General features: G+C 44.0%; 1 protein-coding gene across 2 annotated transcripts in view; it reads right to left on the bottom strand.

Annotated features, from left to right (window-relative positions):
* Positions 1-3261: 3261 nt before the first annotated feature.
* Positions 3262-17162, bottom strand: part of CHN2 (chimerin 2) — a 288691-nt gene continuing 274790 nt past the window's right edge. For both annotated transcript variants that reach the window (XM_027573992.2, XM_027573993.2), the window contains 5 exons: positions 16970-17143; positions 12606-12683; positions 10093-10230; positions 8320-8425; positions 3262-5089 (listed from right to left, as the gene is read on the bottom strand). In XM_027573992.2, coding sequence (XP_027429793.1) covers positions 4918-5089; positions 8320-8425; positions 10093-10230; positions 12606-12683; positions 16970-17143 — 668 coding nt within the window. In that variant the 3' untranslated portion in view covers positions 3262-4917. The remainder of the gene's footprint in view (positions 5090-8319; positions 8426-10092; positions 10231-12605; positions 12684-16969; positions 17144-17162) is intronic.

The raw sequence follows: 17162 nt of genomic DNA, 5'->3' as shown, positions 1-17162 counted from the left end.
GGCTTGCAAGGTTCCTTGTTCCTGGCACAGTCCTGCTTGTTTAATCTCACTTCCCCTCCTCTTCCCTCACACTTCACATTCTAGTTAAACCCAGCTCTGTAGTTCTCTAAGTTTCCCGTGCTTCCATGTGTTCATGGCTGGTACCTGTTCCGTTCTCTGCCCAGAGAAGCCCGGGAAGGTCTCAGCAGGGAGATGAACATGGAGCTGAGACTTGCAGGCTGTGCAGGAAGGTGCCTGACCAGCATGTGGGATCCAGGGCTCCTGGTCTCAGGGAGTGTGTACTTCAGTGGGAGACAGATGAACCCACACTCACGGCACTTTGGGATAAGGGCTGGGTGAGCAGTGTGTACAAACTGCAGTAGGAAGGCAGTGAAGGAGGTCCGTGAGTATGATACCATCTTTTCAACTAAGAAAAGAAAAATGACTCTGGCTCATTTGCATTTACAAAATAAGCTCAGTCCTCCAAAGCACTGGGTTGAACGTGGTGCCTCACATGTAGCAAAGTAAATCTAAGTGGGACAAAGACATGGATTAGGACATCGTGAAGCAAAGCTGAAGACAAGGAAGAGAGGCCTTCTAAACTGCACTCATGAGACTCTCTATTTTACTGCATTAGAACAGACCTCATTTGCTCGCTCCTCTTTCTCTTTCCTGAACGTTGGTGCTCCACAGAACTCTGAACCAGGACCCTTACCTATTTCTCTGTTCTGTGTCCTTGAGTCCTTCCATTCAATCCCGTGGTTGTTACCTCCCAGAAACATATCTCTAGCTGCGGTCTGTCAATGCAATTGCTCATGAAACATCTCTGCTTGGAAATTTCACAGCGACCTCTGTTTCACCATGTCCAAAATGGACCTCACCATCTTCCCTACTTTTCCCGCCTCTCCTCTAGACTGCCAACTCCTCTTTCTGTCTTCTTTTCGGTAAATACTATCTAGTGGTCAAAGTAAGCCACCTGGGAATCATCCTTGATTCTTTAATCCTATCTATAACCAAACCTTTTCAACTCTGCCTCCTCACTATGACTCAATTCTAGCTGACTCTGCTTTGCTACCCCCCAATGCAGGCTACATCACCGCAGTCCTTTATGACAAGGACAACATCTAACTGCATCTACCCTCACTACCTGCATCTGCCCACATGTTCTCCGATGGATCCACAGCCAAGTAAGTGATCTTTTAAAAATGTAAACTAGATTGTGTCATCTGTCCCTTATACCCCATTAATGCTAGTGCAACGTGGTGCCCTGGATGGTATCCCAGGACAGAAAAGGATATTGGTAGAAAACCCATAAAATCTGAGTAATTTCTGGACTTTAGTTAATAGTAATGTGCCAGTGTTGGTTTCTTAGTTTTGATAAATGTACCAGGGTTACATAAGATGTTATCACTAGTGGAGGGTGGGTGAGGAGGACACAGGAACTCTCTGTAGTATCTCTGCAACTTTTCTGTAAATATAAAACTATTTCAAAATTAAGTTTATTTAAAAAAATTAGGGGCACCTGGGTAGCTCAGTTGGTTAAGTGTCCGACTCTTGATTTTGGGCTCAGGTCATGATCTCAGGGTCATGGGATTGAGCCCCTCGTCAGGCTCTGCGCTCAGAGGGGAGTCTGCTTGAGATTCTCCCTGCCCCCCCATATGCTCTCTCTCTCTCTCTCTCAAATAAATAAAGAAACCTTTTTTTTTTTCTTTTTTAAAGATTTTATTTATTTGACAGAGACACAGGGAGAGAGGGAACACAAGCAGGGGGAGTGGGAGAGGGAGAAGCGGGCTTCCCGCCGAGCCCGATGCGGGGCTCTATCCCAAGACCCTGGGATCGTGACCTGAGCCGAAGGCAGACGCTTAACGACTGAGCCACCCAGGCGCCCCTAAATAAAGAAATCTTAAAAAAAATTCGCGGCACTCATTTCCCTGATGTTACAGTCCAAAACCCTCACGACAAGCAGCTTTCTCTCTCTAGCCGGACTAAATTCAATTCTTCCAGTGAGATAAGCTTCTTCCTTGCTTCCAAGTATTCAGTGTCTGGCCCATTAATAAATGCTTGATAAATAGTTGTTGAAAATCAATGAACATTACATTTTTAAAATCAAAAGATTAATTATAAATTTGGGGATTGATAGATCTTGGGAATTCGTAAGCTAACTGGGTTGCGTTTTCGGTGGGAATCAGAACAGCCCAGACAATCCGTGAGCTGTTTGTGGTGTGCGACTGTCCTATGCTCTCCTTACCTCCCTCCGTCTGCGCTTCCAGGCTGCTCCCCTTGTAATTCAGCACCAGCCCCCTCCCAGCTGTGGAGACCCGGTGCCCATTTATGTTCATGGGAGGAAGAAATGGCTTCTCCTCCCATCCTCAGAACTGTCTTCTCCCACCCACTCTGCTCCTGTCTGGCCTCCCACAACCTGTGGGAGGCAATTTAACAGTGTGTTTCTGGAAACAATGCTGCCTCCTTTCAGGTCTTAACTACTAGAGTTATTCCAATGGTAGGAATTTCAAGCCAGGTAAGAGGAGCCATGTCAGGCTGCCAGATGGTGGGGGAGATAGGTGTGGGTGAGCAGAATTCAGACTGAAGCAAGGGAGACAGGATCAGGTGTTGTAATAACATTCGAGAAAAGGAGTTAGGTGACCCTCATTATGTATTATAGAACCCTGTTATAATATCCCTTATTATTACTTGAACTTGGATTTAACCTGGGACAAGCCCTTTTCTTCTCATGCTTCTGCCTTCCTACCCCCGTTATATCTTTTCCCCTGCTAAGTTATCACTCTTACTAATGATAATAAGAAGAAATAACTATTACCAATTACTTTAGATCATCACTTCATCTAACCAGAATATTTTCCCCAGTTTTTCAGATGAGCAAACTCATTCCCAAGGTCATCTGCTGCTGCTAATGGAGATCTGGGATTTGAGCTCGTCTTTCGGGCTCCAAAACTCTTGTTCTGCTCTCCTGCAGATGACCCTAGGGGGATTTGCTCTAAACACTACATCTCTTAATGAAAAAAAAAAAAAAAAACATGAATGCAGTGGGTCTTAGAGACAGTGAAGGGGGAGCATTAGAATCCTAATCTCAAGCAGGCTCTCCAGAGGGAAGCTGGAGGAGGGTTGGGACTCAGTGGGATGTTTCTGTTTCCTCATCATGTTTTGGTGAGGATAGAAACTATTGCCAAAACCCATCTGGAAGCAATGTTTTAAATATTCTCCCCGTAACCCGCCCCCACCCCCGCCACTCCCCAGCACCAATTTTCTTTGCACACTCCAAGGTGATAGACAGAAGAATTTAATACATTTAATGCTTTTCCTTCCATTTACACTATCATAAATTACAAAGTATTATTCACTTCACAAAATAAAACCATTTTCAGATAATTTTTTGACAGTATCAAGAAGTACATAAGCTACAACCCACAAATCTGTACAGTTGGGAGGAACAACAATGGCAGGGACCCAGCAGAACCATTTTGACCCCCCCCCCGCCCCCCACCGTGTGCCAACGGAGTCCATCCGCGTGGCCCTTGGAACTCTCCAGGACGATTGCACTGCCCTCCTCCATTCAGCTCACTCACCACACAGTAATTCTCTTCTGGTCACTCCAAAACAAAACTAGCCAGTAAGTACATGGATCATCTCAGACAATCAGAGGAAAAGACATTGTAGTTGGATTTCAGAAAAAAAAATTTTAAATTTACAGGTTTTGATGCTTTAAATATTTTACCTATGTTACCAAATATAGAGATCTTGCTGTGAAAAGCTCATGCTAAGCTAAATTTATAACCCAGAAGATGGAACTATCACGATCAAATTGTATTAAATTATGATCCATACAGAGCTACTTGTATCAAGGAGGAACAAATATTTGTAAAAACCAAACTTATTCATTCTTTTAAAAATAGGCTTGTTTATAAAACAAAAATGGAAAAAAATCAGTAATCAGTAATTCACTTTTCATAAATACGGAAATGTGACAACAATACAACTTGCCATTAATCGGTTAATTCCGAGTGCTGGCCTGAAAAGACATAGGGAAAGTGCTAACTTTTTACATGGCCCAGATTCAACCAGTGTTCCCACATCATTTTATGTAAAATGACCACTTTCTGCATGTTCTGGGATATACACACATGATATGGAAAGACTCTAACCAATGCCAAAACATACTTTGGGATTTCACAGAATTTTTATGGAAAGAAAATCTGGATGTTTCAGACCATCTTACAATTGCTATAAACATATACCGTACGACTGCAAGATGCCAGTGCTTAACAGCAAAACCTATCAAAAGCAGGGACACAGGTGGCCGGTGAACTTTCATTGCAAAGCACTGATAAGGACAGAGGTATGTCAAGATAATACTGCATTCATGGTAAACTTTTTCAGGGATCACAGCAAGAAGCAGGACAAGGTACACAGGGTCATAATCAATGCACTGCATTGAGTTCTATTTGCTGAAATAAAATAACATTCTTGCAGCTAAAATAAAAATACATTTTACAATATAAGTTTCTTTTAACATTTAACATAGAATTGTCTTCTTCTTGTAAGTGGAAAATGTATAACTGTATCAAGTACCTCTATGAATTACATTCCCTTTTATTACTGATAAGACTGAAGCTTAAAGATCTACCTTGTTTTTTTTAATAAGTTAGAGAAAGATTCATTAATCACTCTTCCAGCAAACCAGACATATGTAGGAGGCACAGCAAAGACCCAGGACAGGGCCTTTGGTCACTCTCACCCCTGCTGTTCTCACATGGAGGAGGTGGGTGTCTATGAGACACAGTAGCCGACTTGACAATCCACTGCAGTCCAGGAAATTCTGTCACTTCTTTGAAAAACAAATCAAGTGTAAGAAGTGTTTTTGTTCCTTTACCCTTATCAACAAAATGGGGCTGGGGCCATTCATCTCATTTCCCTGGTGGATTAAAACAAAACATCTTCATTTTCTATTAAAATCTGCACAATCAGCTTTTGGTACCGCATGTCATGGAGGGTGGTGAGGGTGCTGTCCTCGGGGGACCTCATCAGCGTGGGCCCAAACACGATCCCCAGATTTTCAGCATTCATGAAATTGTCCTTCTCATTCATTGTCACCCTGCAAAATAGACACATACACAGAGATGTTACATAGACTTGCGGATGAATTGTTATACTCATTATGCATGTATGCTCCCAAGAATTTCTCTGGTTTGGGAAGTTGTAAAAGAAGATTGAGAATCAGAATTATAGAAAAGTATTTTTTTTTTAATTTTTAAAAGATTTTATTTATTTATTTGAGAGAGAGAGAATGAGAGACAGAGAGCACGAGAGGGAAGAGGGTCAGAGGGAGAAGCAGACTCCCCGCTGAGCAGGGAGCCCGATGTGGGACTCGATCCCGGGACTCCAGGATCATGACCTGAGCCGAAGGCGGTCGCTTAGCCAACTGAGCCACCCAGGCACCCCTAGAAAAGTATTTTTAAAAAGGTAATTTTGGGGGGGGCGCCTGGGTGGCTCAGTCAGTTGAGCATCCAACTCTTGATTTTTGGCTCAGGTCATGATCTCAGGCTCATGGGATTGAGCCCCACTTTGGGCTCAGCACTCAGCGCGGAGTCTGCTTGTCCCTCTCCCTCTGCCCCTCCCTCTGCTCACGCTCTCCCATGCTCTCTTTCTCAAATAAATAAGTAAAAAAATAAAGCTTTTTAAAAAAGGTAACTTTCTGATTTTTTTTTATTTTTACATTGTTGACATTGCCTTCAGCCAGTGGAAGTGAATTACTTAGTGAATCTGGTAGAGACACATCTTTTAAAATTAGAAAATCAGTCTTCTTACTAAATAAATGTGGAAATGTGATTAGGGGATATTGGTTGAAAGGGGCCGCAGATTCTTAGCTGGCCCATGGGGCATAAAGATTTTGGTCTAGGCTTTTCTTCCCCGTAGCTGCTTCCTGCTGGTCTGTATGCTGCCGGCAGGGAAGCTGAGGGCTGATCTCCGGTCTCCTGGCAGGCCTATAGTGTCAGAGGGGCAAGGTTACTGTAGGGTGGGGCGCCATGAGTGTAGGAATAGCCAGACCATTATCACACAGGGGAATGGCTGGAATGTGGCCAAACAGGAAAGCAGTTGGACATTATTTCTAGTTCCCACAGGATGAGGTCTGGAGCGGTAATTATTGTTGGAATTGAAAATCATCATTTCAACATCCAGATGAGAACAGCAAAGCCTTTAAGAATAAAAGTCAAACTCCAGAGTTGGCTTAATACCTTCCTAGTGGGATAAAATTAGTCTCCTAGAGTCTTGTTTTAAGGAATTGAGGTTTTTTGGATGTTCGTAATAGAACTAAAAGACAGTACGTTCTCCATAGAAGGGCAAAGTATGATTAAAACGTGTTTAGTTCCACACAGAAGGCCATCCCTTTGTCTCTATTCTCTTGGAGCTAATTAAGATTGGCCACTTAGTATTCTTTTAGGAAGGCCAATTCAGCTTGCATTATTTTCATGTTGCAAAGCTAAGGAGGTAGAAAAGAGGAACATTCTTCATTATCAAATTGCTCATATCTCCCCATTAAGTCAGGCACCATGCCTGGCCAAACAAAATGGCTAACAAACCCTCCATGATAAAGATACTGAATTATTGGCATTAAAGATTCACCTGGGACATATCAGCATTTTTCCTAATAATGATTCTTTGCCTTCCAAACTGTAACAATTAGAACTAATTTCCTTCTAAAGAAATAATTTATGGCTAACTAAAAGCCAGGCTGGCATTCATAGTCTATTACTTATCCAAAAATTGCTGATACTCTTAAATTCAATAGATGAATCAAAATGGAAACCTGAGCTAAATGTTGTTACATCTCTGATCACCGTGAATATGAGCATCAATATTTTTATGTTTTACACGGTAAAAAACAAAAACTTCAACACCAGGAGTTTATACAGTATTCTCAACTTGCTTCCTTTCACTTTTGAATGGATCTGGAAACTAGTCAGTGCAGACAATTTTTGGTTCATTTTATCTAAGAACGGGCCACTTTTTTGTGTCTTCCAAAAACACAGAGGAAGGTGCACAGAAATGCCCCGATCCCTCCAACATCTCAAAGACCAACTCACTGACTTCATTATATATGTACAGTGAAAGAAAGAGATCCACAGTTGCGGTAAAAGAGTCTGCAACCAGGTCCTGTAAATACTCAAACATCTCCATCCGTCTTATGTGCTATCACAACAGACAACCCAATGCAGAGCCCTCTGTGGTGGGTACCTTCTGAGATGGCTCACAGTGATCCCTGCTTCCTATCATTCATACTCTTGTGTGATCCCTTCCCCTAATGTATGTGCTGGACTAGAGACTTACTTCCAACAAACAGAATATAGCGAAAGCAGCTGGATGTCACTTCTGAGTTTCGGTTATAAAAGACTCTAACTTTTGTCTTGGGTGCTCTTGCTTGCTTGCTCTGAGGAAAGCCAGCAGCCATTTTGTGAGCTGCCTGTGGGGAGACCCACATGGCAGGGAGCTGAGGGTGGCCCCCAACAAACAGTCAGCAAGAAAGTGAGGCCTCCAGTCACACATCTCCGGGGACTGAATCTAGCCAAGCACCTCATGAGTGAGCTTGGAAGCGCATGCTCCCCTAGTTGAGCCTTTAGGTGAGATTGCAGCCTGGCCATAGGTTCAGCCATAGCCTCATTAGAGGCCTTGAACCAGAGGCAGCCAGTTAAGCCACACCTGGGTTCCTGATCACAGAGACTGAGATAATAAATCTTTATTGTTTTAAGCCTCCAAGTTTGAGGGCAATTTGTTACTCGGTGTTAGGTCACCAATTCATCAAGAAAACCAAGGGATCAGGATGGGAATGTGCTTGCCTGGAAGCAAGGCAGACTCAGGAGTCTGGAACTAGAATGAGCAGAAGGAGGAAGAACAGAACACAGAGTATACATAGGGCTTAATGTGGGCGGCAGATGCAGACATGGAGGCAGTGTTGACAGATGGTCAAGGTAGAGCATGGGCTCTCCATCACACTGCCTGGATTTCAATCCTGGCTTCACTTTACCTCTTCCCATCAGTTATTTTACCTCCTTAAACGTCAGCAATCTTGTCTGTAACCTGAGGCCCCTAACAATACCCACCTCACAGAGATAACCCATGTAAAGTGTGTGGCGCACCTCTGGGCACGGAGTCAGGGTTCTAGCAGTTACGAATGGGGCTGGCCTAGTGAAGGCAGCAGAGTTCACTTTAAAGGAGAGTCTGTCTACTCAGCGGGTTGGGGAGGAAGGTTGTGAACTCTTCCTAACGCATTCACTGTCCCAGGCAGACAGGATTTACAGAGGATGTGTCAAGGAGGTGTCCCCTTACTTCTTGAGGTGGATCATCAGGTATCGGAGGGTCTCGTAGTGGGCTGGAGGCAGCAGCATCAGTACGTCATGGATGGCTTCCAGCCTCTCGTCGGCATTGGAGATTTCTGTGAAGAGCCCACATAAGGAGTCAGTGCCATGCTGGAACATTAAAGTTTTCAGAGAAGTAACAAGTTTGGTTTGTTCTGGTTACAGGTGGAAGGGAAGCCTAAGGGAAGCCTAATAAGTTCATGCTATTTCAGGTAACATTTCACTTAAACTAATCAATGCATTTGTGTCTTGCCTTCTTCCAGAATGGGTTGGAGGTTGGGAACCACACATGTATTGAACACCCAGTGGGCCAGTGACAGGAGGCTGGGCATGGTCCTTGCCCTCCCAGGAATCTGCAGTCCTGGAGATGTTTGCTGGTGGCACAAATGGTTTTGCTCATCTTCTGAATGCCAGACTTGCTAGAAATCTCACTATCATAAGCTTTAACTTAAAGCGGATCGCACTTGGTAGTGTTCTCCAGCAGTTGTATGACAAGCCTTTTCCTGGAAGGCTTCCATGACTGAATACACCCTACGACACAAGGGCGCTGGCCCATATGAGCCCACAAGTGCAGCTTTGCACTCACGGCGCTGTTCACCAAAGTGTTGGCATTCTGAACCCCGCTGTACAGTCTGGCTTAGGAAGTAGACACTAGGCACATTCACCAAGGGAGGAAACATGCATGCTTCTGCTTTTTAGGGCTCTGATAGGAATTGGCAGTCATTCAAAGAAAGTTCCCCTGCCATTCCTCCTGGGGCAGAGGGTACCGAGTTGCCAGAACCTTCTCCACACAGGACTACCAGGACCCAGGAAAGAATGCTCTTACCAGGAACTGACGCCATAGCTCATCAGGAAAGTACATCTTGCACTAATCCCAGCCTGCCCATGTTTGTCCCCATCAGGCATCTTATTATTGTATTTACCTTCAAAGATACTTTTCATAAGAAATTCCTCAAAATATGCTTGATTTCTATGCCATGCATTCTAGCATCTGACTCTCCCCTTCCTTCCTATGTTCCTGGGCAAAGTGCAGCACCACTTCTCACTCCTTGCCCCCTACCTCCCACCCCAATATGGTCCTCTCTCCTGACAGCAGTCTACCCAAGTGCCAAACACTAATGAGCAACCATGGGCTGAAGACCAACAATGATGATGTTCAGTTCCTGGCCCTGTGAGCTCAGCTCTCGGACACTGGCTTTCCTGCTCTGTGAGAGGGGATTTAGATATTTGCCTCATCAAGTAGATGAGAAGCTTAAACTAGAGGATATTATTGAGAGGTCCTGGTATAGTACTTGACACAGTATTGTCAATTTTGAACAACATCAGTGGGCATAGCTTGGGGTCTAACTTCAATTGATTAGCAATGAGAGTGTGATTAATGGATATAAGTAGTTAATCTATACAGTCCTCATTGCAGAACATCTGATTGTTTACTACAGACACATTTTTGCTTTCGACATATAGCAGAGTAGCCCCAACGGGGCCGGTTCCAGCACAGAAAGGACAATATGGAGAGAGAACTGCCTGGTGCCCAGCTTTAGCGGAGCGGAGGTGGCTGGGTACTGTCTCAACTCAGCTGGTGAACTAGGCCTGGCTTTCTATTAACCGTACCATTGTCCCCTCACTTGAGCAAAGTGAGTGCTCATGGGATAAATTAAACAGTTGTGAGTTTTAATTTTCCTGAAGTTAAAAGCATTCCACTTCACAATTTGGTATAAATAAAAGGTTAGTTCTCAATACTTACTCGCTGCTTCGATAAATTTGGGATAGGTGTCATAGGTGATAACAGGAATGGGTAAGTCTCTGAAGTACAGTTTAAGGGCTCCAGTGATGATGTTTATGTCTGGATAGATGTTAGCAGATATATCGGCCTTTTCACCATCTGAAAAACAATCAGTGATCCAATTCCTAATTAGGACCTATTTCACCAAGTTAAAGCATGCCCAGAAAAAAAAGAAAAAAAAAAGATCCAACAGTGAATGCGATGTGCCGGTACAAGTCCCAGCTGACTACTCTTCTAGTAACACCGACCACGTGCAGGAAGTAACAAAAAGAGGTTTGCGGAGAGGGATTTTGGGACTGAGGGTAAGTGTAGCCAAAAGAGTAGTGAAATTGACTTATTGTAGTTCTTTGGGCTCAGCCTCTGGTAATTTGCTAGACAGAAACTTAGCATAGTAATTCATATTCTAGACACCAATGTTCATAAGAGAATATCTCATCTGAAATAATAATAAAAAAATCAAGCTTTTATATAGCTGCACCAGTATTCTTTGGATTTGAAGATCACACACACATCATAATTGCTGAATGTCTTCAGTTTCTATTGTCTCTCACAAGCTCACTGACATTTCTCTTATCTTAGTTCTTTCTCTTCTGTCCCTAGGACTTTAATCTGGGAAACTCCGATCTTCCCTCATGTATGGGTAATGTCATATTCTAGCCATGTTTGCAATCATTCTGAAAACAATTTTTGACTTTTTGTTTTACCATTAGTAAAAATCAGTCCAATTTAACTGTCACAGACTATACATTTTTTGGATAAGAAAGTTTCAATCATATTGAGATGATTAGCATTTTCTTTTACATAGAGAATTGAAAGAACAAATGTCTCAGCAAATTTGGTTCTGAGGATAAAGAAAGCTGGCGTGCAGAACACAGTGAGTACAGCAGATGGGTCATCCGATCCCATTATTTACATATTTAACAAATATCTATTGAGACTCTACCATGTGCCAGGCACCGTTAAGCGCTGGTGAATCAAAGAAGAAAAGACATACTCCCTTCAAAGAGCTCTAGTCAGACTGGGAGTCAGGCATGCAACTCCATAGTCACAAGAAAATGGGAAGCTCTGCGAGGCTGGAGACGTGGAAACATGGTGGGGAGGGGGAGCGGGCACAGGAAAGGACAACGGGACTCTTAGGTCAGCTTGGGGTCAGCCTGAGGATTCATGAACGAGCAAAGACTTGAGTGGACACCTGATTAACAGGTAAGTGTTCGCCAGGCAGCGATGTGAACACATTCTAGATGGACAGAACAACGTGAGCCAAGGTACTCGTTCATGAAAACGGCTAAGGTGTATTTCAGTATAGCTAGGGCACAAAGTATACAGGGCCGAGGAACTGGCCATGAGCCTGAAAAGACAGGCCAGACCATCAGAGACCTTGTCTAGTGTTCTACAGAGTGAAGGTTCCATCTAGTAGGCTAGGGGTTCTATCCGATTGGCTTTACTACAGTTATTTGGACTGTTCAATAGAAATACAGACTAGAAACACTAATTCAGAAGGATATGTGCACCCCCATGTTCACCGCAGCATTATTCACAAAAGCCAAGACATGGAAGCAACCTAATTGTCCACCGATGGATGAATATAGAGGAGGTGCGGTATATATATAATGGAATATTCTTCAGCCATAAGAAAGAGTGAAATCTTGCCATTTGTAATAACATGGATGGACCTTGAGGGAATTATGCTAAATGAAATAAGTCAGACAGAGAAAGACAAATACCATATGATCTCTCTTATACATGGAATCTAAAACAAAATGGAACAAAACCAAGCTCATAGATACAGAGAACAGATTGGTGGTTGCCAGAGATAAGCAGTGAGGGGTTGGAAAAATGGGTGACCTGTTTTTTGTTTAAATAAATTGAATAAAAATTAATAAAGAAATACAGATTCTTGGGCTCACTTAGCTTTCTGAATGAGTCCCCAGCGTGGGCCCGGGTGATCTGTATTTTTAAGAAGCTCCAAAGTTTTTTGACCTAAGAGATAGCATGCCTAGGGAGCATTTGTCACAGTTATAAATAACAAAAGGGGCCACCTCCGAGACTTCCACTGGCTTCCCCTGTTTCAGTGCTGGACATACCCCCAACCTATGCTCTCTCCTTTGGAGTTTTGGGGGGAAGGAAAAGAGTCACTGAGGTCCCCAGGTGGGGGTGTAGGACACTCTGGGGCCATGTGGGCCGACTGTAAATGTTGGGCAACCAAATCAAGAATCATAATGGCATCAAAGAAGTATTTTATTCAAGAAGTATTTTAACTCACTTCCCCATGTGGTCACTTGTCCACAATTTTTAAGGGAATACCTCCCCCAGAAAGGAAGAGAGCTATGTGATTTGTAAACCATCATTCCTTGGCTTCCTGTGGAACGGCTCTCAGTAGCTCTGAAACCCATCCCCACTATGAATAAAATCCGGCTCCAAGAGAAAGCATGCTAAGGATAGGTCATCTGGCCTTCAAAAGAGCATAAGCCCACCTCTGTCAAATGCCATTTTGACATCTTCGATGTGTTCGGTGAACCCGGAGACTCTGTAAAGGCCTTCCGACTTCAATCCTGTTGAAAAAAGAGACAGACTTTAGCTTCCTGAAACATCTACAAAGGACTCTAATTTCATATTTACATTGTGTGCTAGCAGGAAATGAGCAAAATATAGTCAATGCTCTTGTATATTACACACACTCCTGTCAGAAGCTGGGCTTGTCCATCTCAGTTTTCCAGGCAAGTCTGTCTTCATTTGCTTGTGCTGCAGTAGAGACCTCAGGGATCTGGTCTTCCTGCCTGGCTTCGCAAAGTGAGCCTGTGTTTAAGATTCTCATCGACCACGGTCTCCTGCTTCCTTGTTCATCAGACTGCTGGATGAGATTTCGCTGCTTCAGGCAGCAACCTGCTTCCTCCCTAGCATCATTTTAGCCCACGTGCCACACTGCATGCAGCTCTGTGCTAGGAACACACACGTACTTGGATGCTTGCATATTATCCTGATTTTATTGAAACTAAATTTTACAGCCTTTTATGTTTAATCATAAATAGGATAATATGTTCAATGTTTAAATATGATTGATTTAATTGTTATACTTTCAAATAAATGATCATACGGATAGGTAAAAAAAAAAATTTAGTGATGATTCTGGCAACTTGATCCATGTATATTTGGGCTAAGAAAGAGATATGGTTTCTGCTCCTAGATCTTAGAGATTTGTTAAGATATGTCCTAAGGCCTTGCCAGGTCCCAAAAGGATCAGAAGGGAAAAGGGTCAGATTTCAGACCTTCCAAGTCAGAAACAAGCTGCCCTCAAATTCCAGCTATGGCAAGAACGAGCAAACAAGTAGCTGGTACAGCTGGCGCAAGGTACTCTTGTCAAGCTCTTGATGACATACTTTCCTGTTCTTCATTTGGGAAACATTGATCAAGTATATGCTATCTGCCGTACATAAGGGTCTGCATCAGAGACAACAACTGCACTGCATAAATCCTGCCACCCTTCCTCCTGGGACTGTCAGAGACCTTGCTTATGGAGCCCCACTCAGTCTCAGAACTCGTCTCAGTACAGTTGCCCAGGCTGCCGATACTGATCAACTGGGTCGGCCCACCCGAGGACACCTGGAGTCATCCTCTTCTAGTCGGCGGTACACGTAAGCGTGCCTCACTGTGATTGTGACCTGCACACAACACAGGCAAGGACACAGCGGCACATGGGAGCATCGGGCAGTGAACACAAGCCCAGCCTGTCCGTTGGTGGGAGGGTCCAGGGGGAAGACCTTACTGAAGAGCCATCTTTGAAGGAAGTCATGAAGGATGGACTAGAGTTTGCCAGAGTAGCAGAGGCTTCCAGCTCTCCTTGTGATGTCAGCTCTCCCCTTCCTCGGCTGCAGTGGAACCTCTGACTTGCAGAACAACATCCATGGCCATGGCCAGTAACTTCTGGCTAATGTGAAGAGAGCAGAAGTGATGTGTCCGGTGCTGGGGTTGTGGACTTAAAGAGAAAGAGCATGCCTTTCTGCCCTTGGTTGGAATTCAGAGGAGATGGTGGTAACCACCGGGGACCATGCAGAAGAAGGCAGCTCTCGAGGATGGCAGAGCAACAAGCTGCAGGGCCTGGGTTCCTGCCCACCTAGCCCTAAACTGCTCTCAGGGTCTGGACCGTTACTGGAGAGAGAAATAGATTTCTATCTTGTTGCAGACACTATTGTTCGGGGGTCTCTGTGACAGCACTGAGTGAGTGGTTGAAGTCAGTGGGTGAAATCAGGTGGCAGACAGATGCATTCAGAGGTGGAGTTAGGGTAGGTGGTCATTCCAAGAAAAGGCAAAAGGAATAACATAGGCTGAGTCCTATATGTTGGGCCCCGTGCTAGGTCATTTATATGGATCAGCTCATTTTAACCCTCGCAGCCACCTTATGACTGATTCTATTCACTTTATGGGTGAGGAAACATATTCAAATGGAGCAGGTAACTTGGCCAAGGCCATGCCACTGCGAGTGTGAGACCGGGCTGGGAGTCTAATTCCACGTCCGTGATCTTTTCGTTCTGCCACATCATGCAGAAACAAATGGCCATGAAAGAGCCTTTGCAGAACAATAAGGAATTTACCAGGGATGGAAGATGAGGTAAGACTTTGGCAGAGGTGGCAATGAAGCTGGGGATGGGGGTCATGTGAATTTCTTCCAGCCCATTCTCTGATTCCACTCACATGTGCAGCTCCAATCCCTTTGCTCTGACTCCCCTGGCAAAAATTTTTGCTCTGCTCTATTCTAGCTCTTGTACTAGGCATGCTTTGTGCTCTGCTCCCCACAGACACAGCAGACATCAGACACGGTGGTAACTTTGCCAGAGTTATCAGTCGCCTCTGATGAGGATCACCATGGGATGGTTGCAGCTTCTCCAGGGAAGCCGAGGTCCTGAGTTGAGGCTCCAGAGAGGCTGATGATCTGACCCCAAATTGCAGAGCCCTCTAAACAACAGGAGCCAGGGATACTTTTCCCAGCTACTCATCCAGAGTCAGGGCACCCCTTCTCAACTCTTACCCAGCTCAGCCCCTGCAGCAATACCTTCACCAGATCCCAAAGCGCCCACCAAACTCTGACAGGCACACTGGTCCAAAGGCAGCAGACTATTACAATTTGAGATGAAATGAATAAGTCTTAAGGGAACAGAATAGCTCTAGTTTTCATCCTGCACGGAAAAGGGAATGATTTCCTATATCTAAAAGGCTTGGAATAACAAGCTTATAATGCCCTCTTTTGTTTTGTTTTGGAAAGAATGGAATAGTTAACCAATGCATAAATATCTGTAGAATACATTACGCAGTTTGGACACAATAATGGATACCAACTATAGCAGAGTGCCTACCTGGTAAAAATGGTTAAAGCCTCTGGGCTTTATACATGGTCCAATTATCCAAGTTATATCCAGCAATCCAAATTCTCCCCAACCAGACTCGATCCACCACAACACTGAACACTTTGATACTGAAGAGTAGCCAAACAAAGCACAGATAAAAGGTGACTCAAGCCTACTATGAAGAACCTTCTCATTGAAATGTTTCTATTTTCTGTGCCTTCTTCTTTTTAAAAAATATTTATTTATTGGGGCTCCTGGATGGCTCAGTTGGTTGAGCTGCCAACTCTTGATTTCGCCTCAGGTCATGGTCTCGGGCTCCTGGGATCGAGCCCTACATCAGGCTCCGTACTTGGCATGGAGTTGGCTTCAGGATTCTCTTTCCTTCTGCCCCTCCCCCTGATTGCTTGCTCTCTCTCTCTCTCTCTAAAGTGAATAAATCTTTAAAAAAAAGATTTAGTTATTTACTTGAGAGAGAGAGAGTATGTGGTGGGGAGGGGCAGAAGGAGAGGGAGAGAGAGAATCTCAAGCAGACTCCCTACTGAGCAGAGCCTAATGCAGGGCTTGATCCCACATCCCCAAGATCACAACCTGAGCTGAAATCAAGAGTCGGATGCTTAACCAACTGAGCCACTCAGGCGCCCCTCTTCTTGCCTTCTTGATTTTTCATTGCATAGATCTTTTTAATTTTTTAACTCTCCTCTTTGAAATAAACAGAACCAATACTAGCAGTGAATTTCTCTATGGTAGAAAATGTCTGTATTGATCAGCAGTTTCTTTATCTTATTTAATGGGATCACTTTTTAAGACTCCATTTGGGGGTGCCTGGGTGGCTCAGTCGTTGCGCATCTGCCTTTGGCTCAGGTCATGATCCCGGGGTCCTGGGATCGAACCCCGCATCGGGCTCCCTGCTCGGCGGGAAGCCTGCTGCTCCCTCTCCCACTCCCCCTGCTTGTGTTCCCTCTCTCGCTGTGTCTCTCAGTCAAATAAATAAATAAAATCTTTTTTTTTTTTAAAAAGACTCAATTCAAACCTCATCTCTGCCATAAACTCTTCCTGAGTTGTCCTCAAATAACATTGAAATGTCTTCCTCTGTGACTCCATGGTGTTTTGAACACACACACCCCCATACATTTATTTATTTACCCCTCTGATTCTGCATACTGCAATATGAATTTCTGGAAGGTAAGAACTGTGACTTTTATATCCTCAATGTGTAGCACATAATAAATGCTTAGCAAACGTGTTGGATGCATACATGCAGGGTTTAGGTACAAAACAGAAACTAATGTAGTTGGCTGGATTTAGCTTATCTGTGTGTGTGTGTGTGTGCGCGTGTGTGTGTGTGTGTGTGTGTGTGCATGCGCGCTCTGGGTCAGAATGTTTCCCCAACATCAATAGTGGAGAGAGAGTCAATTTAACAATTATAAGAAAGTTTCCTTGACAACAGTAAGAACAAACAATAAAAACAAAATCACTAAAATAAGAAGTCTTTTCCAAACCTCTTGCTTCAATTTCCCGTATGCATATGTCTACCACCATGGGTCTCTGAGTGTTGTGAGCCTTTACAAGTGTTGTGAGGTCACAACAGTACACCTTCTTGATCCTCTTGAGATCAGGTTGACAATCATTGGGAACGTGCTTGGAACACTGTTTGTGTACGTTCAATCCACAGTCTGTAAACAAAGAAGCCAC

Source organism: Zalophus californianus, chromosome 12 (genome assembly GCF_009762305.2).
Source record: "Zalophus californianus isolate mZalCal1 chromosome 12, mZalCal1.pri.v2, whole genome shotgun sequence".
Taxonomy (NCBI): domain Eukaryota; kingdom Metazoa; phylum Chordata; class Mammalia; order Carnivora; family Otariidae; genus Zalophus; species Zalophus californianus.
This window is presented reverse-complemented; position numbering and strand designations above follow the sequence as displayed.